Genomic DNA, 15,502 nt, shown 5'->3' with positions numbered 1-15,502 from the left:
GCTACTAAACAAAAAAAGAATGAAGAACATCGGTTCACAAACAGAGGAGAAATTGCTACCGAAAGAAAATGGCTTGACTATTAATATATAAAGATATGTTGGAGGCTGAACATCATAACTCAAGGTCAGGTCTAAGTTGTGCAAAAAAAACTGAAGATATCTACAAGCAATAAAATGTTAAGTGCAGGTAAACTTTCTACTCTTTCCTGACAAAACTGCTTTTAGAAATAAAATCAAAATCTATAGGTTTTTATGATATATTCATAGACAGTGATAATTGTACATCACAACATTTTGAAATACTTTTTCTCTTTCCCAACACTTTTTGCTCGCTAACCTCATTCACTATATTTTCTATCAGAGTTAATGCATCAATAACAGACAAAATATTAGAACAAATCATTAAATGTTTGTGATAAAACAAATTACATACCTAAATAAAGAGTCATAGTAATGAACACGATGAGGCCAAACCAGACATTAAATGCCACACCAAAATAAATAATAGCAATGAAGATATCAGCAAATGTAGGTATTATATTGAATACAATATAACTGAAAAATATGAAAAACTATGACACTGAAAATATTAAACTGGCAAATGCATTCAAATTTGAAAAACAAGGAAAATATTCAATTACTACTTCCAAAATGATTACATAGGTTCAAAATGTTAAATGAGTCCAAGACTGAAAATATATTTGCTCTTCACAAAAATGCAATTTTTTTAATGCTTTGGCAAATACAGCTATCATTCAGCTGTTCATCTTTTTGCAATTACATGAAGATGAGCCACCAATTAAGTTTGATTTGTTCAAGTTTAATTGTTTTGAGTAATCCTTAAAATAATCCTCTCACCTTGTGATAAATTTAACTTAGAGAAAGCACTTTTTTTCCCATCTTGTCCCTGATTTCAGTTGCTTTCAAAAGACCGAATTTCATCATGTGCACAGGAAATTAGTACCCCTAGTCAAACAAACCAATTTGAACTAAACAAAGTAACTGTAGAATATCTACTTTCACAGTAGTTACGAAATTTGAAAAGGATAAACCCAAGTTTAATTCAGTAAAGATGCTCATTTTCAACCACCGACACAAAGAAGAAGGAGGTTATAAGTTTGACGTGTCTGTGTATCTGTCTGTGGTACTCTAGCGCCTACACAGAAAGACCGATTTTGAAAAAAAAAATTTGTTTGAAGGGAGATTTGATCAAGAGTGTTCCTAGCTAGGTTGCGTTTTGGGATGACATTAACAAAAATATTAATTACAAACTTTTTAAAGGTTTTTCATAATTTTTGTAGTGAAAACATGTTTAAAAATTTAAAAATTTAGTACCAAAATAAAGAGTAATATTTCTGCAGCTCATAGAGTGTGTTTAGAACTTCCATTTTTATAGAATTTGAACTATAATGTTTTTTAAAGCAGATTTTAAATACGGCTAAGCCTTTATTCAAGTGATTGTTTACCAAATTCATCGTTGGCCACAATGGAAGAAAATGCAATGATTTGAAGTTTTTATCTGTTGCCGGTTTCTATTTGTTCATAAATAAAATACTTGAAATTAATTTTTAACAGAACAGTAAAATCCCTCTAATGCGGACACTAACGGGACAATTTTTTTTTCTGCAATAGAGAGGAGTCCACAGGACAAGGGTTTAATAATGTTATTTACATTGGAACTGGGGAATTAAAAATTGTCCACATAAGAGGGGTGTCCGCCTTTGAGGAGTGTCCATTAGGAGGGGTTTTACTGTATAAGGTTTTTAAAAGGATTTTCAATTTTCCCTCTTAATTCTACATTTGCGACTCAGTCAGGGTTTTTCTTAATTTTTAATTTAAGTTATTTGTAATACATTTAAAGTGAACGGGATTATGTTCCCTCTGACTCTTCTTGATTCAAGACTATACATATTAAACACTTGAAGCCTAGGATTCTAATTTGAAATTAGGCTAAAAGTGCATAGTCATTCCAAATATCGACCTAGTAGAACTCTTTTGAACCCTGTTTAATAAGATATCTTGTTTAAGATATGGAGATCAAAACCAAACAGCATACTATAAATGAGGTCTTTACTAAACTTCTATATAAATGCAGAAGAACCATCTTAGAACTATGTGAAATAGAACTACTGATTAAACTCAGCACTTTATTGGCTTTGTTACTTCCTATGCTGCATTGCCAGGTCAACTGAATGCTCTGACTAATTAGCATGCCCAGATCATTAACTGTCTCTTCTTTGGTAATGGTGGATTCCTATAAATAACAGCTTACAAACTTATTTCCATAACCTACATGAGCCACCAGACATTTCTCAACACTGAATTACATACCACATCTGACACACAGATGGCTGGTGCATCAAAAGGGAGAGGCAGCCAGAAAGTTGATTTTTTCCCTTTTTCACAAAATTGAGCTATATTTTATTGGAATAAGTGGCCTCTAAAATGTGTGGAATGTGGCTGAGAAAATTGGGATGGATGACCGCCATAAAGTCCCACCCTCTTCCAATTAAAAGTTTTATTCTTAAGAAATAACACGAGAAAAGTTCATTCATTTGGAGTTTTCAGTTCTTATTTTTGTGAAATAAATCAATATATCTAGTAAAAATTCATTTTTCATTCAAATGTTAATTTTTAACTCTAAAAAGTGAGGGGGCAAGTCTACTTTACTTTTGGAAGTGAGAGGGCAGTCGCCCCCACCCCCCTTCCCTGTACAAGCCTCTCTTGACTTAACACCCACCAACTAAAAATCGGATCTAAGTCTTTAAAATACATCAACTGAAAATCATAATAAGAATGACAAGTCAGTTGCAGGACAGAAGGTTTGGAAATGTTGCTTTTAAGAACTTTTCTACTTTGAAAGCAGTTAGCAGAGTTATTATGGATTTAGATTTAGACTACCATATTCCCACTAAAAAAAACGAAAAACATTGGAAGATTAAACTGTATTCAAATGATTTTTAATTAACTTAACACCCACCAATTACTTACTTAACATCCATCAATTAAAAATCAGATCTAAGTCTTTAAAATACATCAACTTAAAATCAAAATAAGAATGACAAATCAGTTGTAGGACAGAAGGTTTGGAAATGTTGCTTTTAAGAACTTTTCTACTTTGAAAGCAGTTAGCAGAGTTATTATGGATTTAGATTTAGACTACCATATTCCCACTAAAAAAACTAAAAGGATTAGAAGATTAAACTGTATTTAACAGATTTTTCTTTATTTTGAGCTTTCTTTTTTCTCTTATTAGCTTGCTCTAACTACTGAATTAATTTTGTAACATGATTATAATTTCATCATTTACATTTATTTACTGTTCACAATCATTCTAAGTAACTATATATTAGATATTTAAAAATTCTATTTTGCACGAAAATGATAAATTTCAAAGACTGCAAAATTGGTTACACATTGCTGCAACTTGCAGATAAATTTTAATCAGCAAAACCAATGCTGTAGATTGATACAAGAAATTATGCAACTGGGATTAAGAGTAATGAGTTTTTATGCATAATTACCTTAATAAGCTGCTGATACTGCTTGTCCCTCTATCCATGACACGTAATACTTCCCCAATTTTTCTGCTCAGGTGCCAATTTAGAGATAAACTATACGGAATTTGATTTCAACTTTAATATACATAAAAACAGAAGTGAAACAAACATACCAATTCATTCAATTGAAATTTTAAAAAAAAACTATACTTTCCTTTTAATCTTATTTTCATACATACAAGGTGATAATAAATATATTTTTTAATTTAAATTTAAAAAATAATAATAAGTTGTCAAAATGAAAGAGTAAATTATGAAAAGAACAAGCATCCCACTGGAATAGAGTGAAATTAAAAGAGAAAATTTTTATTACAACATGGGGCAAGTATTCTCACTTTGTTTTGTATATTTGGTCAAGTCATTGAAGCCTTAAGATCAACACTTAAAACACCTCAAAAGAAATTTTAAACTCTTGGCACCTGATATCATCCACATAATGATAAAGATAAAATTTGCTTGTTATTATAACTGGGTTTCAAGCTTTATCCCTAAAAGTCTCTAAAATCCTCAACAAAAAGTTTTTAGCTCAGAAGCCAAAATTATATGGAACATGTCTAGACATTATTTGGGTACACATTTTATACTTCGAATTGCTTCTCAGCAAGATATCTATTTTGTGAAACATAATTAAGTACAATATTTATAATTGTAAGAAATTTGTGCGACAAACTTTACAGAAAGAATCACAATAATATTATTTTTATTTTGGCTAGATGGAGTGGTGATTAGGCATGAGGGTTTGTATGTCTTTTTGATCATAGGTTCTGAACCTGCGGTCTAAGTGGTCAGTCAGTGGGCTTATGAGATGCAGAATATCCTCCAAGGGCACACATATAGGGGGGCAAGAGGGGGCTCCAGCCCCCCCCCCCTCCTTTGAAGTTAGAACTTCTTTGATTTTAGTACTTTTTTCTTTGCAAAAATGTAAAAACATTTCTTCTCCAGCAATTAATGAATAAGTTATTAAAAATGTCATATTTTAATAACTCTAATCTGTATTGAAATTGGTTTCTATGGGTAAAATATCCAGTTAGACCATGGGGAAAATATCTGAGCCCCCCCCCCCTTAAAATTTTGCATATGGACGCCCTTGATATCCTCAGTGCCCATTCTGCAAGTGAAGGGTCCCTTGAGTGCCTATTTAGCCCTGGTACTCTCAACTAAATCAAATTTCTAGTGAAATTTTGCACTGTGAAAGCCCAGGTGTCCACCATAAGGTTAAAACTGGGCATCAAAATAGTACCGTAAAACAGTACAACTTTAGATCAGTGAAGGAATCTGGTACAATGTGGCATGTAGATGTCGTTGGAGCAAAGCTAAAGTCTTCAAAAAAAAAAAAAATCAGTAGGTTTGCAAGTGTTGTTCAGCGAAGTTCATGTTGTTCACCTCAAGCTCCAGTGTCATCATTTTCGTGTCAATATTTCATTTGTCTTGGGAGATTTTCTGAAATTTTTGCTTCAGCTCTGAAAGTCTGCTTCGAAACCTATATTTGCCAATTGAATTCTCCAAAGGGGGATAACTTTATAACTTTATTACTTAGGCATCTAAGATAATTTAGCCTTATCGGCAAATCCTGATGTTACTTTGTTTACGTGTAGTAAACAAAATACAGGAATTCGAGTAGCAATTTTAGATCACCCATTTTTACTATTGTTTGCCAATATTTTGTGAACAATTTTGTAGCCTTGAGCAGTTTTTGGTTTTCTTTGGTTTTAAACATGAATCCAGGGAAAAGAAAGAAGATAAGCGGCCGTCCTTACTTCAACTATTCCCCTGAACTGATGAAAAAGGTGAATCAAGAAATCAGGAGCAACCAAATTTCAACAAGAAAGGCATCAAAAGGGTAAACTTTGGTGTTAGCCTCATTCCCCTGATGTCATTTGGTTTTAAAAAAATATTGTGACAACAAAGAAATCTACCCAATTGGGAAAAAATGTGTATCAAGCTTCTGTAAAAAAATGATAAATAAAAATGCCCCTGTAAAAAAATAAAATAAAATCCAGGAGTAGGTACCTACTAATTGCTTTTCATACTATCCAAAGTTCATATTTATATATTTGAGTAGAACAATGTATTTTTCAAAATTGATTTTAGTTAAGAAAACCTGAAATTGACTCAAAAAGTATAAAAAAATCTTATCAATCAGAAAAAGTAAGTATAATTTTTTTTTTTTTAATTTTTTACAGTGTATGGGATTGGAACAGAACGATCTATGCATTGTAAATTTAGACCGGAGCGGTTTAGCGGTGCATATCAAGGAAAATATAAGGTGATCTAAAGTTATCACCACCATGTGAAAAAATTATAAAACTATACAAAAATTTCTCCCTTCCTTTGTGATAATTTAAAATTTTTTTCACTCTACAGCTAAGATGTATGGTAGTGTATGATAAAATTCTCAACCTTTTCTGTCAAACAGTAATGAAAATATGAAGAAAAATACACAAAAAGTGGCCTAAAGTTATATGGTTTCACGGTATGTGTCATTGACATCCACATTTTAATGATGGCACATGAAAAATTGGATGCCAAGATGCCATATTGGGAAATTGGATTCAGTCTACAAAGACTATAAAGCTTAATTCAGATATGTGACAAGAAGCTAGATATTTGATGTCCGTCCAGTTGTGAGTCGCATTTCATTGGTCTCTACAAGATCCTCTCTATTGGGTGAGTACATTCATGAGCTTTACGTGCGTCAGCAATATATGAATGCTTCTACCCTTTTGGAAAACGTATGTCTGTCCGCTTAATGTGGAGAACGTGACGTGTGGGCGATGTTTGAATTACACTTAAGCCCTCCAATGCAGCTCCATCGAAAAAAGAAAAAACATGTTACCTATAAACATTTTGAACATGGCACATACATTTCAACTAACCTGTGCAAATGTGCATACATCTCCACCTCTACTTCTTTAACAGTATATTGCTGAACACGAATCCACAAAAATGAACGAATATTACTTAAAAAGCTATTATTGCCTGAAAAAAAATTAAAAACATTTACAATAACAAACAGAAGTATAACATTTTATAAAGAACAAATGATAAGCATTCAGAAAAAATCTTGACCACGTCTTACCTTGTCCTTGTAGAAACCAAAGGGCAACATATATCAAAATGTAATCCCATCTGAATGTCAACTTCCCCAGATCCAAACTCAAACTATCAACTGTGGGTAAAAAAATTTAATTAACATATGTAGCTATCAACGTTTCTGAGGAAAACCTGATAAAACATAAAATTTTTTCAAACACATCATAAAATTCATTTTTGCTTCTGTTTTAAGAAAAAAAAAACATCATTAGGAACTTGGAATATAAAGTTCTTTCATTTATAATGTGCAGTGAACTGTCTTTAATCTGCCAACTTAAAATAGGTAAGGATCTGAAATCAAGAACACCCAGAACTTAAATTTCATGGAGGGGGAAGGGTGAATTTCAATTTACTGCATGAAACTCTGAATTTTGCAAAATGATTAAATATGAGCTTACACATAGTTTCATGCATCTACTGAGAAGAGACATCAAGTATCATTATAGAAAATGTTTCAAAAATAGCAATTTTGCTGTCTACAAATTTGCTGAATGGAAAAATTTTCGGCATTAACATTAGCAACGTAATACAGGGTGGCAACAGGAACTGTGAAAAAAAGACCCCTGACTTTTCCTGATTAAGTTCACCAAATTTCCCTGATTTACGTTACCAATGATAATGGTTTTCTTTCTCTGCTCTACTTGAAATCCATTGTATGTTTGTATAAAATGCAGTATTTTAAACGTTTTAAGTTGTGTAAAGTTGTTGAACTAAAGGAAAAAGGAAGTTCTTTTTTAATAAAATGGTTAAAAAAAATCTATATCAAGTCAATTTTTTTTTTTTGGGGGGGGGGGGGGAACCTGCAAAATAGTATATTAAATTTTTCTACATGGAAAGATTATAGAAAATTAAAAAAAAAAAAATACTTCACTTCCAGAAACCACTTAGCATAAGAATTTTAAGAAACTATTAAAATCACTCTTAAAAACATATGTGTATTTATGATAGAACTAAAAAGTAATTGAAATTATTTCAAACTAAATTTTCAAACAGTATAATAATTGTTGCAAGAATAACAAGTAGTAGTGAAAGAATAGAAGTAATGTAGTTATTCTTATATAACTAATTGACATACTTATGCAAAAAAGATGAAACTATTTGACATCCATTCATAGGGAGCTTTTCTCTAATCAAGAAAATAGATTTTAATGAATGAATACAGCATTTTAACAATAAAAAATAAAGATACTTACTTATGTACACAAGTTAACTCTATTTCAAATGATTTCAGTATGTAACAAAAAAAAAAAAAAAAAAAAAATCTTTGATTGCTTTTGTAACAAAAAAAACTTTGATATACAAGAAAAAAAAAGAAAGAAGAAAGCAATTAGTTAATTTCAAAATATATAAAAGAAGAATACAACTTGGTTATAAAATAAAAGAATCACTTAAGTTTGAAGAAAAGAAAACCTTTATAATCTACGGTGACAACAAATAGTATAAATGCAAAAAACAAAGCTTTTTTTATTGAAAGTTCAATTTTAGCAATCAAATTAAAAATGCGAAGAAGTAATAACTTTTAAGCTTTTATAGTATTAATTCAAAAACCAAAGATTTCCTCTTGAATTGTGATTACAGTATGCTAATTACTTGGAGACAATGGAATAAAGGCAAAGGAGCTAAGGCATTAATGAAGGCTCCCTCTTTTACTGTATGGTTGTTTATTTTACGTAGCATTGAAAGCGTAAAAGGAAATTTCAAGCAAGGTAAAATAAACAACCTAACAGACACAGAAGCAATCTTAAGAAGTTCATCCTGTGGGGAATAAGTAAGATTCAATACTTTGACATTGAGGGAAAAAGATGCACAAATATGCAGCAGTGTATAATTGCACTTCATTAATTTTCTTTTTTTTTTGAACAGATAATTGGCGGAAAATGGGTAGGGAATTAGAGTAATTAATGTTGTAAAGCAAAAAAAAAATTTTTTTTCTTCATAAAATCAATTTTCCCTGATTTTTTGTTATTTTTTTCAAATTTCCCTGATTAATAAAGTTCCCTGACTTTTCCCTCATCTGTCGCCACCCTGTGATATTCACCAGTAAATGTTCAGTAGGAATTTAAGATGGAAATATTATCATGTTAAATGCTAAAAAGAGAGCATCTAGTTTTCAGTCCCTATTTTAGTTTTCATTTTGAGGATTGATAAAGAATAAAAATAATTTAAATACTGTCAATACTATTTTCAGTAAGTTACCACCCTATATCCAGGGCTAAGGCAGAAATACATGAAATACATAGCCAGCTCAGTCATTTCAGCCGAGGACTGCAGTTTTGTGCTTATTAGAACTCATCTGCCTGGCATAGGAAGTGACTGAGCTGGAAGTGGAAAACTTCTTAAGGAAGCCAAGAGTGCCAAACAAACTGGTAGGTAATACAGAATTAGCACTGACCAGACGAGTGATCGAAGCAATGGTTTGGTTCAACTTGAAGATTGAAGGCAAGGTATCCTATTTTCAGTAAGTTACCGCCCTATAGGCAGGGCTGCCTTCAATCTTCGAGGCAGACTTTGTACTAATGTTATTAAGGCGAAGTTTGAATCTGCTTTCCAGAAACCAATTTATGAACATTTGACTCCAAATTTGCAACATTGTGACTAATCGTAGTTTTTGTTTTGTAACCTTGAATAAAACAGAAGGCCCCATGGGTCAGTTTCGCGGGCCGTACGCTGGGCACTAGTACAGCTCTATACATTGAATGATGCAACATATAAAAATTGTGTATTGAGTGCTCTTTTATTGCTTTATTTTTATAATATTGCTTACAATGTTATCAGTAGTGTTTTATTGCTATGAGACCAAATAATAAAACAAAATTTTTGTGAGATCAACACAAAAAGTTAAATTCTTATATAACTTTTCTTTTGCATTACTCTCACAAGTAACTGAGTGTGGAGGACTCGAAGTCTCATTAGTCCTGGGGCACCATATCTCCAAAATTAGGATCTGCTGTCCCATCCCTTTCCTCACTGTCTTTTTTTTTTTTGTCTCAAATTAAATAGTTCTGTAAAGGGCCCTGCCAAAATCTTCCGATTGGGCCTCGCATTCGTTAAGGTCGACTCTGTCTTTTACAGAGCGAAAAAAAAATCAGTGGCTTGACATCTGCAAAATTTGAAAATCCGAAAATTGTGCCAAGCTTTGCGGATTTGAGAGTGTTGGCTGTAGTCAGAGACTTGGCTGAAAAAGTAACCTTGTACTTAATTTAATGAGGTTTACCTGTACCTGCAACAAACTATGCAAAAACTTTACTTTGGTTAACAATATAATTTTAGACTACAAACAAAAAGTCAAATTTTGAAGTCAACCTTTCATTTTGGCTCCAAAATCGAAAATTTCACTCAAATATTATCGAGTTCAAAATTTGTTCTCATAGAAGTTATATGTATTTTCCATAAACTTTGAGTAGCAAATGCTATCAGTTATCCATTATCTTCAGCATCTATGGTGAATAGATACACTGTTTGAGTCAAATTTACTTTTGTAAATATTTTTTATGAGTAATATTGCTTGAACTTTAAATTAAATTCGATGATATGTCAACTGTGCCTTAAATTCATTTATGTTTCAAATCTGATAAAAATGTCACAAGAACATTAAGTTGAACTATTTGTAGTTGTTTATGATTTTAACTGATTGTTTGACTCAAATTTTTTATAAAATAGAGAAATATTGTGGAATATACAATAAATTTGCCATTACTTCTGAAGACAAAGTTACTGACTCTAGTTTAGCAGCTATATAATGAATTGGATAATTTTCAAAAAATGTTAGTTACAAAAAAAAAGGCAGACAGCAAAATTATAAATAAAACTTTTAAAAAAGTAGTTGTTCATTTTCAAAGCGAAATTGCAAAATTTAATAAAACTAAATTGAAAATAAAGGAATGAAACCCATTTTTCTCCATCATTTTCAGTTTTAAAAACAAGTGCTTCAAAGTATTGTTTATACCTCTTTTACATTTATTAGTTGTTTTTATACAGTCCTGATTTATTTCTAATCCTTTTAGTGTAAACGTTCATCATTTATGTGTTGCAAAATACAGGGGTGCCCACCTGGTGGGGGGCTCATGGCACACACTGTGCTATTAAAATTTTTAGGGGAGGGAGTGTTTTGAGGGGTATTTTTTCTCACGTTGGAGGGAGGCTCTTGCTTTTGGGGGGTCTCTGCGATATTGAGAGGGGTGCACCCTTGCCCTTAGGGGGGGCACCCCTGAAAAGTATTGGTCATACATCAAACATTTTTCCTTCCTAAGATTCTAGAATTTTCTGCTTGGCTATCTTTCACAGTTTATAGACGGGTGAAACCTCTCAAATATGGAAAATATGACACTAATTTTCTTTAAAGAAACAAGAAACTGCACTGATAAACATGTTTATTCAGAATCTCAAAACACAAGTGAAAAAACATTTTATGCATTCAATTCAATTATGCAATAATCAAAGTTAAAAAACTATCAGCACATCAGATGACGATAAAAGATTTTTTTTAGATAAATGTCTGTATGATTTATTTCACTTTTATAACTATTTGGTTCAAAAATTTAATTACAGGTTTCAGTATAGAACTATCAGCATAATTTTTTCTAGTTACATAAAAAAAAATTGTAAGAACTTGAAAACAGTTATATTTGAAAAAAATTGCATTACTAAGGGCTTAAACTTGTAAAAATAAGAGTAGTGTTTCAATATGTCATTTTCATTATACAATAGATCCTCACTTTACGCAAGGGTTACGTTCCACGGAAATTCTGCATAAATCGCAACTGCGTCAATTGAGACCTAAAACTAGTGTTAAAATTGGAATTGGTTCCATAGATAACAAAATATTTCATTCTAATGATTACTAATTGTATAATAAATTTAATGTGTACTTATATCGACTTTTATGCACAACATGCATAAAGAAAACAAATTAATTTTGTGCCCTGTTTAAAAGAGGAGCTGGCTATGATAGTCTTGTGACAGTCATTAAAATTTTTTCTCTGTAATTCTTTGCAGAGCATTAACGCATCCAAGATCACTTGCATCATTTCCATGATAGAATTTTCTTTCACTAACAAAGCAGAAAGATCATTTCTATTGCTAAGGAATGGTTCAAATTTTCGATGTGAACATTTTTGGTTGTGTGTCACCAATGTCAGTATCCTCGTTGGTTTTGGCCTCCTTTGTCACTCCTGAAAGCTTTTCTTCCAGTGAGTTCTGAACTGTGTGAGTTAAATAACTTAACTTCTGAAAAGACCTCTGGAATCAATCACATAAAATGTCTCCAGTGGCTGAAGCTTGATTATTAGCACGCCAAAATGCAGTTGATTACACCTAATCTGCAATCTTTAAGAGTTTGAATTTTGAAAGAGGGGAAAATTTTAACTGTTTGCATTGCTGCATCCGTGTAAAACCAAAACTCATCCGCATAAAATAAAATAAAGTGTCAAATATTAAACAGCATAAAATAAACCCGCATAAAACGAAGGTATACTGAACATTGTTTTACTCTGGTCCCTTGAACAACCCATAAACTATTCTTTACTGTATTAGAAACTCAGTTAAAGTGTGTATTTATGTTATGCATAAACTGAAACAGCCCCCCTTCCCCTTTTCTTGACTACTGCAGATCATTTCAAATGTAAAAATTCATAAAAGTGACTTCTAATTTTTGGTTAAGAGAAAAAAAAAGTTCGAAATAGCAAAAATTGTTCATAACTTACCTATGAATTTGTTGTACTGGGGAACAAACACATTGACAACTCGACCCAAAACCAAAATTGTGAAACAAATAATCACCCTCAATTGAAGATACACATTTTTTTTCGGCCATAAGAATGGGAGTAATTTCTTACACTTTTTCCCAAAATCAGAAAATGCTGATGCATTCCTACGCTGTTCATGAGTCCCACTTTCAAGCAGATTCTAAAAAAGACAATAGCACTATGACTATAGAAAAGATGAACAAACCATAAAAGAATCCTACGAAGATTTCTGAAGATCATCAAAAACAAAATTACACAGCAAATTGAATTTTTAGCGGAAGGTGAAGCACCTTCCGCTAAAAATTCCAATAAAAAAAAAAAACATGGCCCACCTTGAGACATAATGAATTTCAGCTTTAATTTTATAAACAGAAATTAGTTCTCTTAGGACATCATGGATGGGAGCAGGATCTACTCTTCAGTGTACTTTGGAATTTCTCACTTGAGCAGTTAAAGACTGATTTAATTTTCTTTATTTTGAAAGGTACAGAGTTGCATTTTGTTATAAAAAAAAATTTAAGTATGAAATGAAATAATTGCAATCAGAGCATGTGGGAATTAAAACATGTGCTTTCATAAAAAGTTAATATATAATAACAATCTAAGTGGGGCAGGTTGGGACCAGGGTTGCCAGAATTAGGAACAGTAAATATGGGACAGGCTTTCTATGAGTTAAAAGGGGGGGGGGGGAGGGTTGACACATCTATTCATGATGAATCTGAAAAATTCATTCGCAAGAAAGCATTAAACCTCACAAAATGTCGCCTTTTAAAGTATAAAAATCGTTTTCATTGCAATTGACGACGCATGCGCAGAGATTTATTTCCAACATTAGGCAATGAGCAAAGAAGAAACCAGTAGCGGATTTTAGGGGGGGGGGGTCATGCCCCTCCCAAAGGGATCAATTAATTTCACTATTTCATTATTTTTAGTTGACTTCTCTGTAACATAAAAAAAAATTTTTTAGTTTTTTAAAAAGAACACAAAGCTCATTTGAATAAAAACATATCTGTTTGTTAAAGAAGTAATATTGGAGTCAGAGGCCAGAGCATCAGAATAAATTTAACTCATTGGTTTCGAACTTAAGGAACTATAATATCGCGATTCGTCCGTTAATTCTTCTTCTAATCAATTATTAACATTTTGCAAAAAAAAAAAAAAAAAAATGTGTAGACTTACCTAGAAGAGTCACTTCGATCCAGGAGCAATTTGTGAAATAATAGATTTCTTTTTCAGCTTATAAAAAATACAAATGAAAGGAAACCATATGGTAGTTTCTTGGCAAAACCATATTATTAATGGAAGTATCATGTAGTATCAAAATGTTACCTCAACTGTATCATGGCTTTAAAAATAAATCATCAGCTGCTTTGAAATTCGCAAAAGAATTTTTTTTCCGAATTGTTAAATAAAATTTATAGGTTATGAAGCTATGATGTTTTTAATTACTTAATATTTTATCGTTAAAATATAAATTAAACATATTTTACGTCAACATTCAAAGTATATTAGTGCATAATGTTTATGTACTTAAAGAGATTACTTCACCTCAAGGAATCCTAAAAAATATTTAAAAATTAAGTCATGAAAACTTTGTTTTGAAACATTGTATGGGGGGGGGGGGGGGAGCTTTGCAATTTCCAGGCTTCCTCCAAAAATTATTTCTGTACCCTCCCCTGGAAGCAACCATCCGGTTCCCCATGGTCTGCCACCAAAACAAAAACATACAAACCAAATCGAAAGGAAAATAATTTTTGCGTTGGCTGCCACATAATTTTCTTATAGCTCATTATTTCACATGTTTTGTTTTACTTTTTCCCCTTAAAATAATGTCTCCTTCTGTAAAATATTGTTATCAGCTAGAATACGGGACTTTAGCTGTCCCGTATGGAAGTTCCCCGGGACGCGGGACAATTTTTCAAAATACGGGACTGTCCCTTGAAATCCGGGACGTCTGGTAACCCTGGTTTGGACACACAGTGTTGGGGCAGGTTGGAACATTGTCCCAAGCTGCTCCACCAGTGTACAGTACAGAAAAAGCCTATTTCATTTAACTGAATAAATCTGATGAGTTTAAGTGAACAAAAATTGAGAAAATGGCTATTGTTATACAGAAAATTGATTTCACTTTCTCGGTAAAATTTTAAAATATTAGAAATGGTGAGATCCAGAAAAGAAAATAAGAAGTTCCCTGCTGTTGAGGCGTCTGCTCTTGAAACAGCAGCAGAAAATGTTCTAAGTAATAAGATTTCAATTATTTAAGAGACAATTATCAGGATTATTGCTGGTGGTCCCACCTAGTGGGACAGGTTGGGATATTATGATTTTTTAATTTGTTTTATGAAAATTTGATTTAATGAAATAATGGAGTAAAATAAATTTTCACTGAAACAAAAGTGTCTAAATTGCATGTTAGGTAACAAGGAGAGGTTACGGTCTCGGAAATTTCGATCGGGATGAGATTTGGTAGATTAGTAGTATCCTTTAAGGGTACTCTCAGGGTAAAGTAATAAAGCGCACTAGCCATAAAATTCCTAGAAAACTGTCTTTAAAGATTTACGCGCAACTTATAAACTAGTAGAGATTGTTCGTAAATAAGTGCCGGGTGGTCATGTGGGCAGCGCTCTGGGGTTCCATGCGGCCGATCCGAGTTCAAATCCACTGCAAGTTTCTTTTTTGTTCATTTATAAAGTAACTGTTACAGCTTTGTGCAACTTGAATTGAAGATTATGCGAAATTTTTAAACACGTAAAGCACTTTAATAGAGAAAATGGAGATAAATTAAATCGATACAAGTTAAAATTTGAATTACAACAGCTACAAAATCACTGTAGAGCTTAATTTACAGATAATTTATAACAATATAGTTGTTATTTATATACATACACCAGAATGATATTTATCATAAAAATATGGAAAACAAAAACTGTTTTGACATCTCACACAATTTATAAAGGAAGATTGCTTACAGGAGCAACTTTTTTGTGAAAGAGTCGTTGGAAAACATACTTCATTTACATTCAGGAAAATTCCTCTTTTGTCAAAAAGTTTAAAAGTATACCAGGCATATCGAATCAATTTATCAAAAATTGGCGATGACAGTTG

The 15,502-nt window shown here is 32.0% G+C and overlaps 1 protein-coding gene across 1 annotated transcript in view; it reads right to left on the bottom strand.

The window, feature by feature from the left end:
- The window catches only part of LOC129219663 (ATP-binding cassette sub-family B member 6-like), a 50,104-nt gene that overhangs the window by 22,359 nt on the left and 12,243 nt on the right, over positions 1 to 15,502 (bottom strand). Inside the window, exons 3-7 of the mRNA XM_054853940.1 lie at positions 12,356 to 12,557; positions 6,640 to 6,729; positions 6,437 to 6,539; positions 3,525 to 3,614; positions 434 to 555 (exon numbers count right to left, since the gene is read on the bottom strand). Coding sequence (XP_054709915.1) covers positions 434 to 555; positions 3,525 to 3,614; positions 6,437 to 6,539; positions 6,640 to 6,729; positions 12,356 to 12,557 — 607 coding nt within the window. The remainder of the gene's footprint in view (positions 1 to 433; positions 556 to 3,524; positions 3,615 to 6,436; positions 6,540 to 6,639; positions 6,730 to 12,355; positions 12,558 to 15,502) is intronic.

This window comes from Uloborus diversus, chromosome 4 (assembly GCF_026930045.1).
Source record: "Uloborus diversus isolate 005 chromosome 4, Udiv.v.3.1, whole genome shotgun sequence".
In the NCBI taxonomy this organism is placed as follows: domain Eukaryota; kingdom Metazoa; phylum Arthropoda; class Arachnida; order Araneae; family Uloboridae; genus Uloborus; species Uloborus diversus.
The sequence above is the reverse complement of the archived record's forward strand: the minus strand, read 5'-3'. Positions and strand labels throughout refer to the sequence as shown.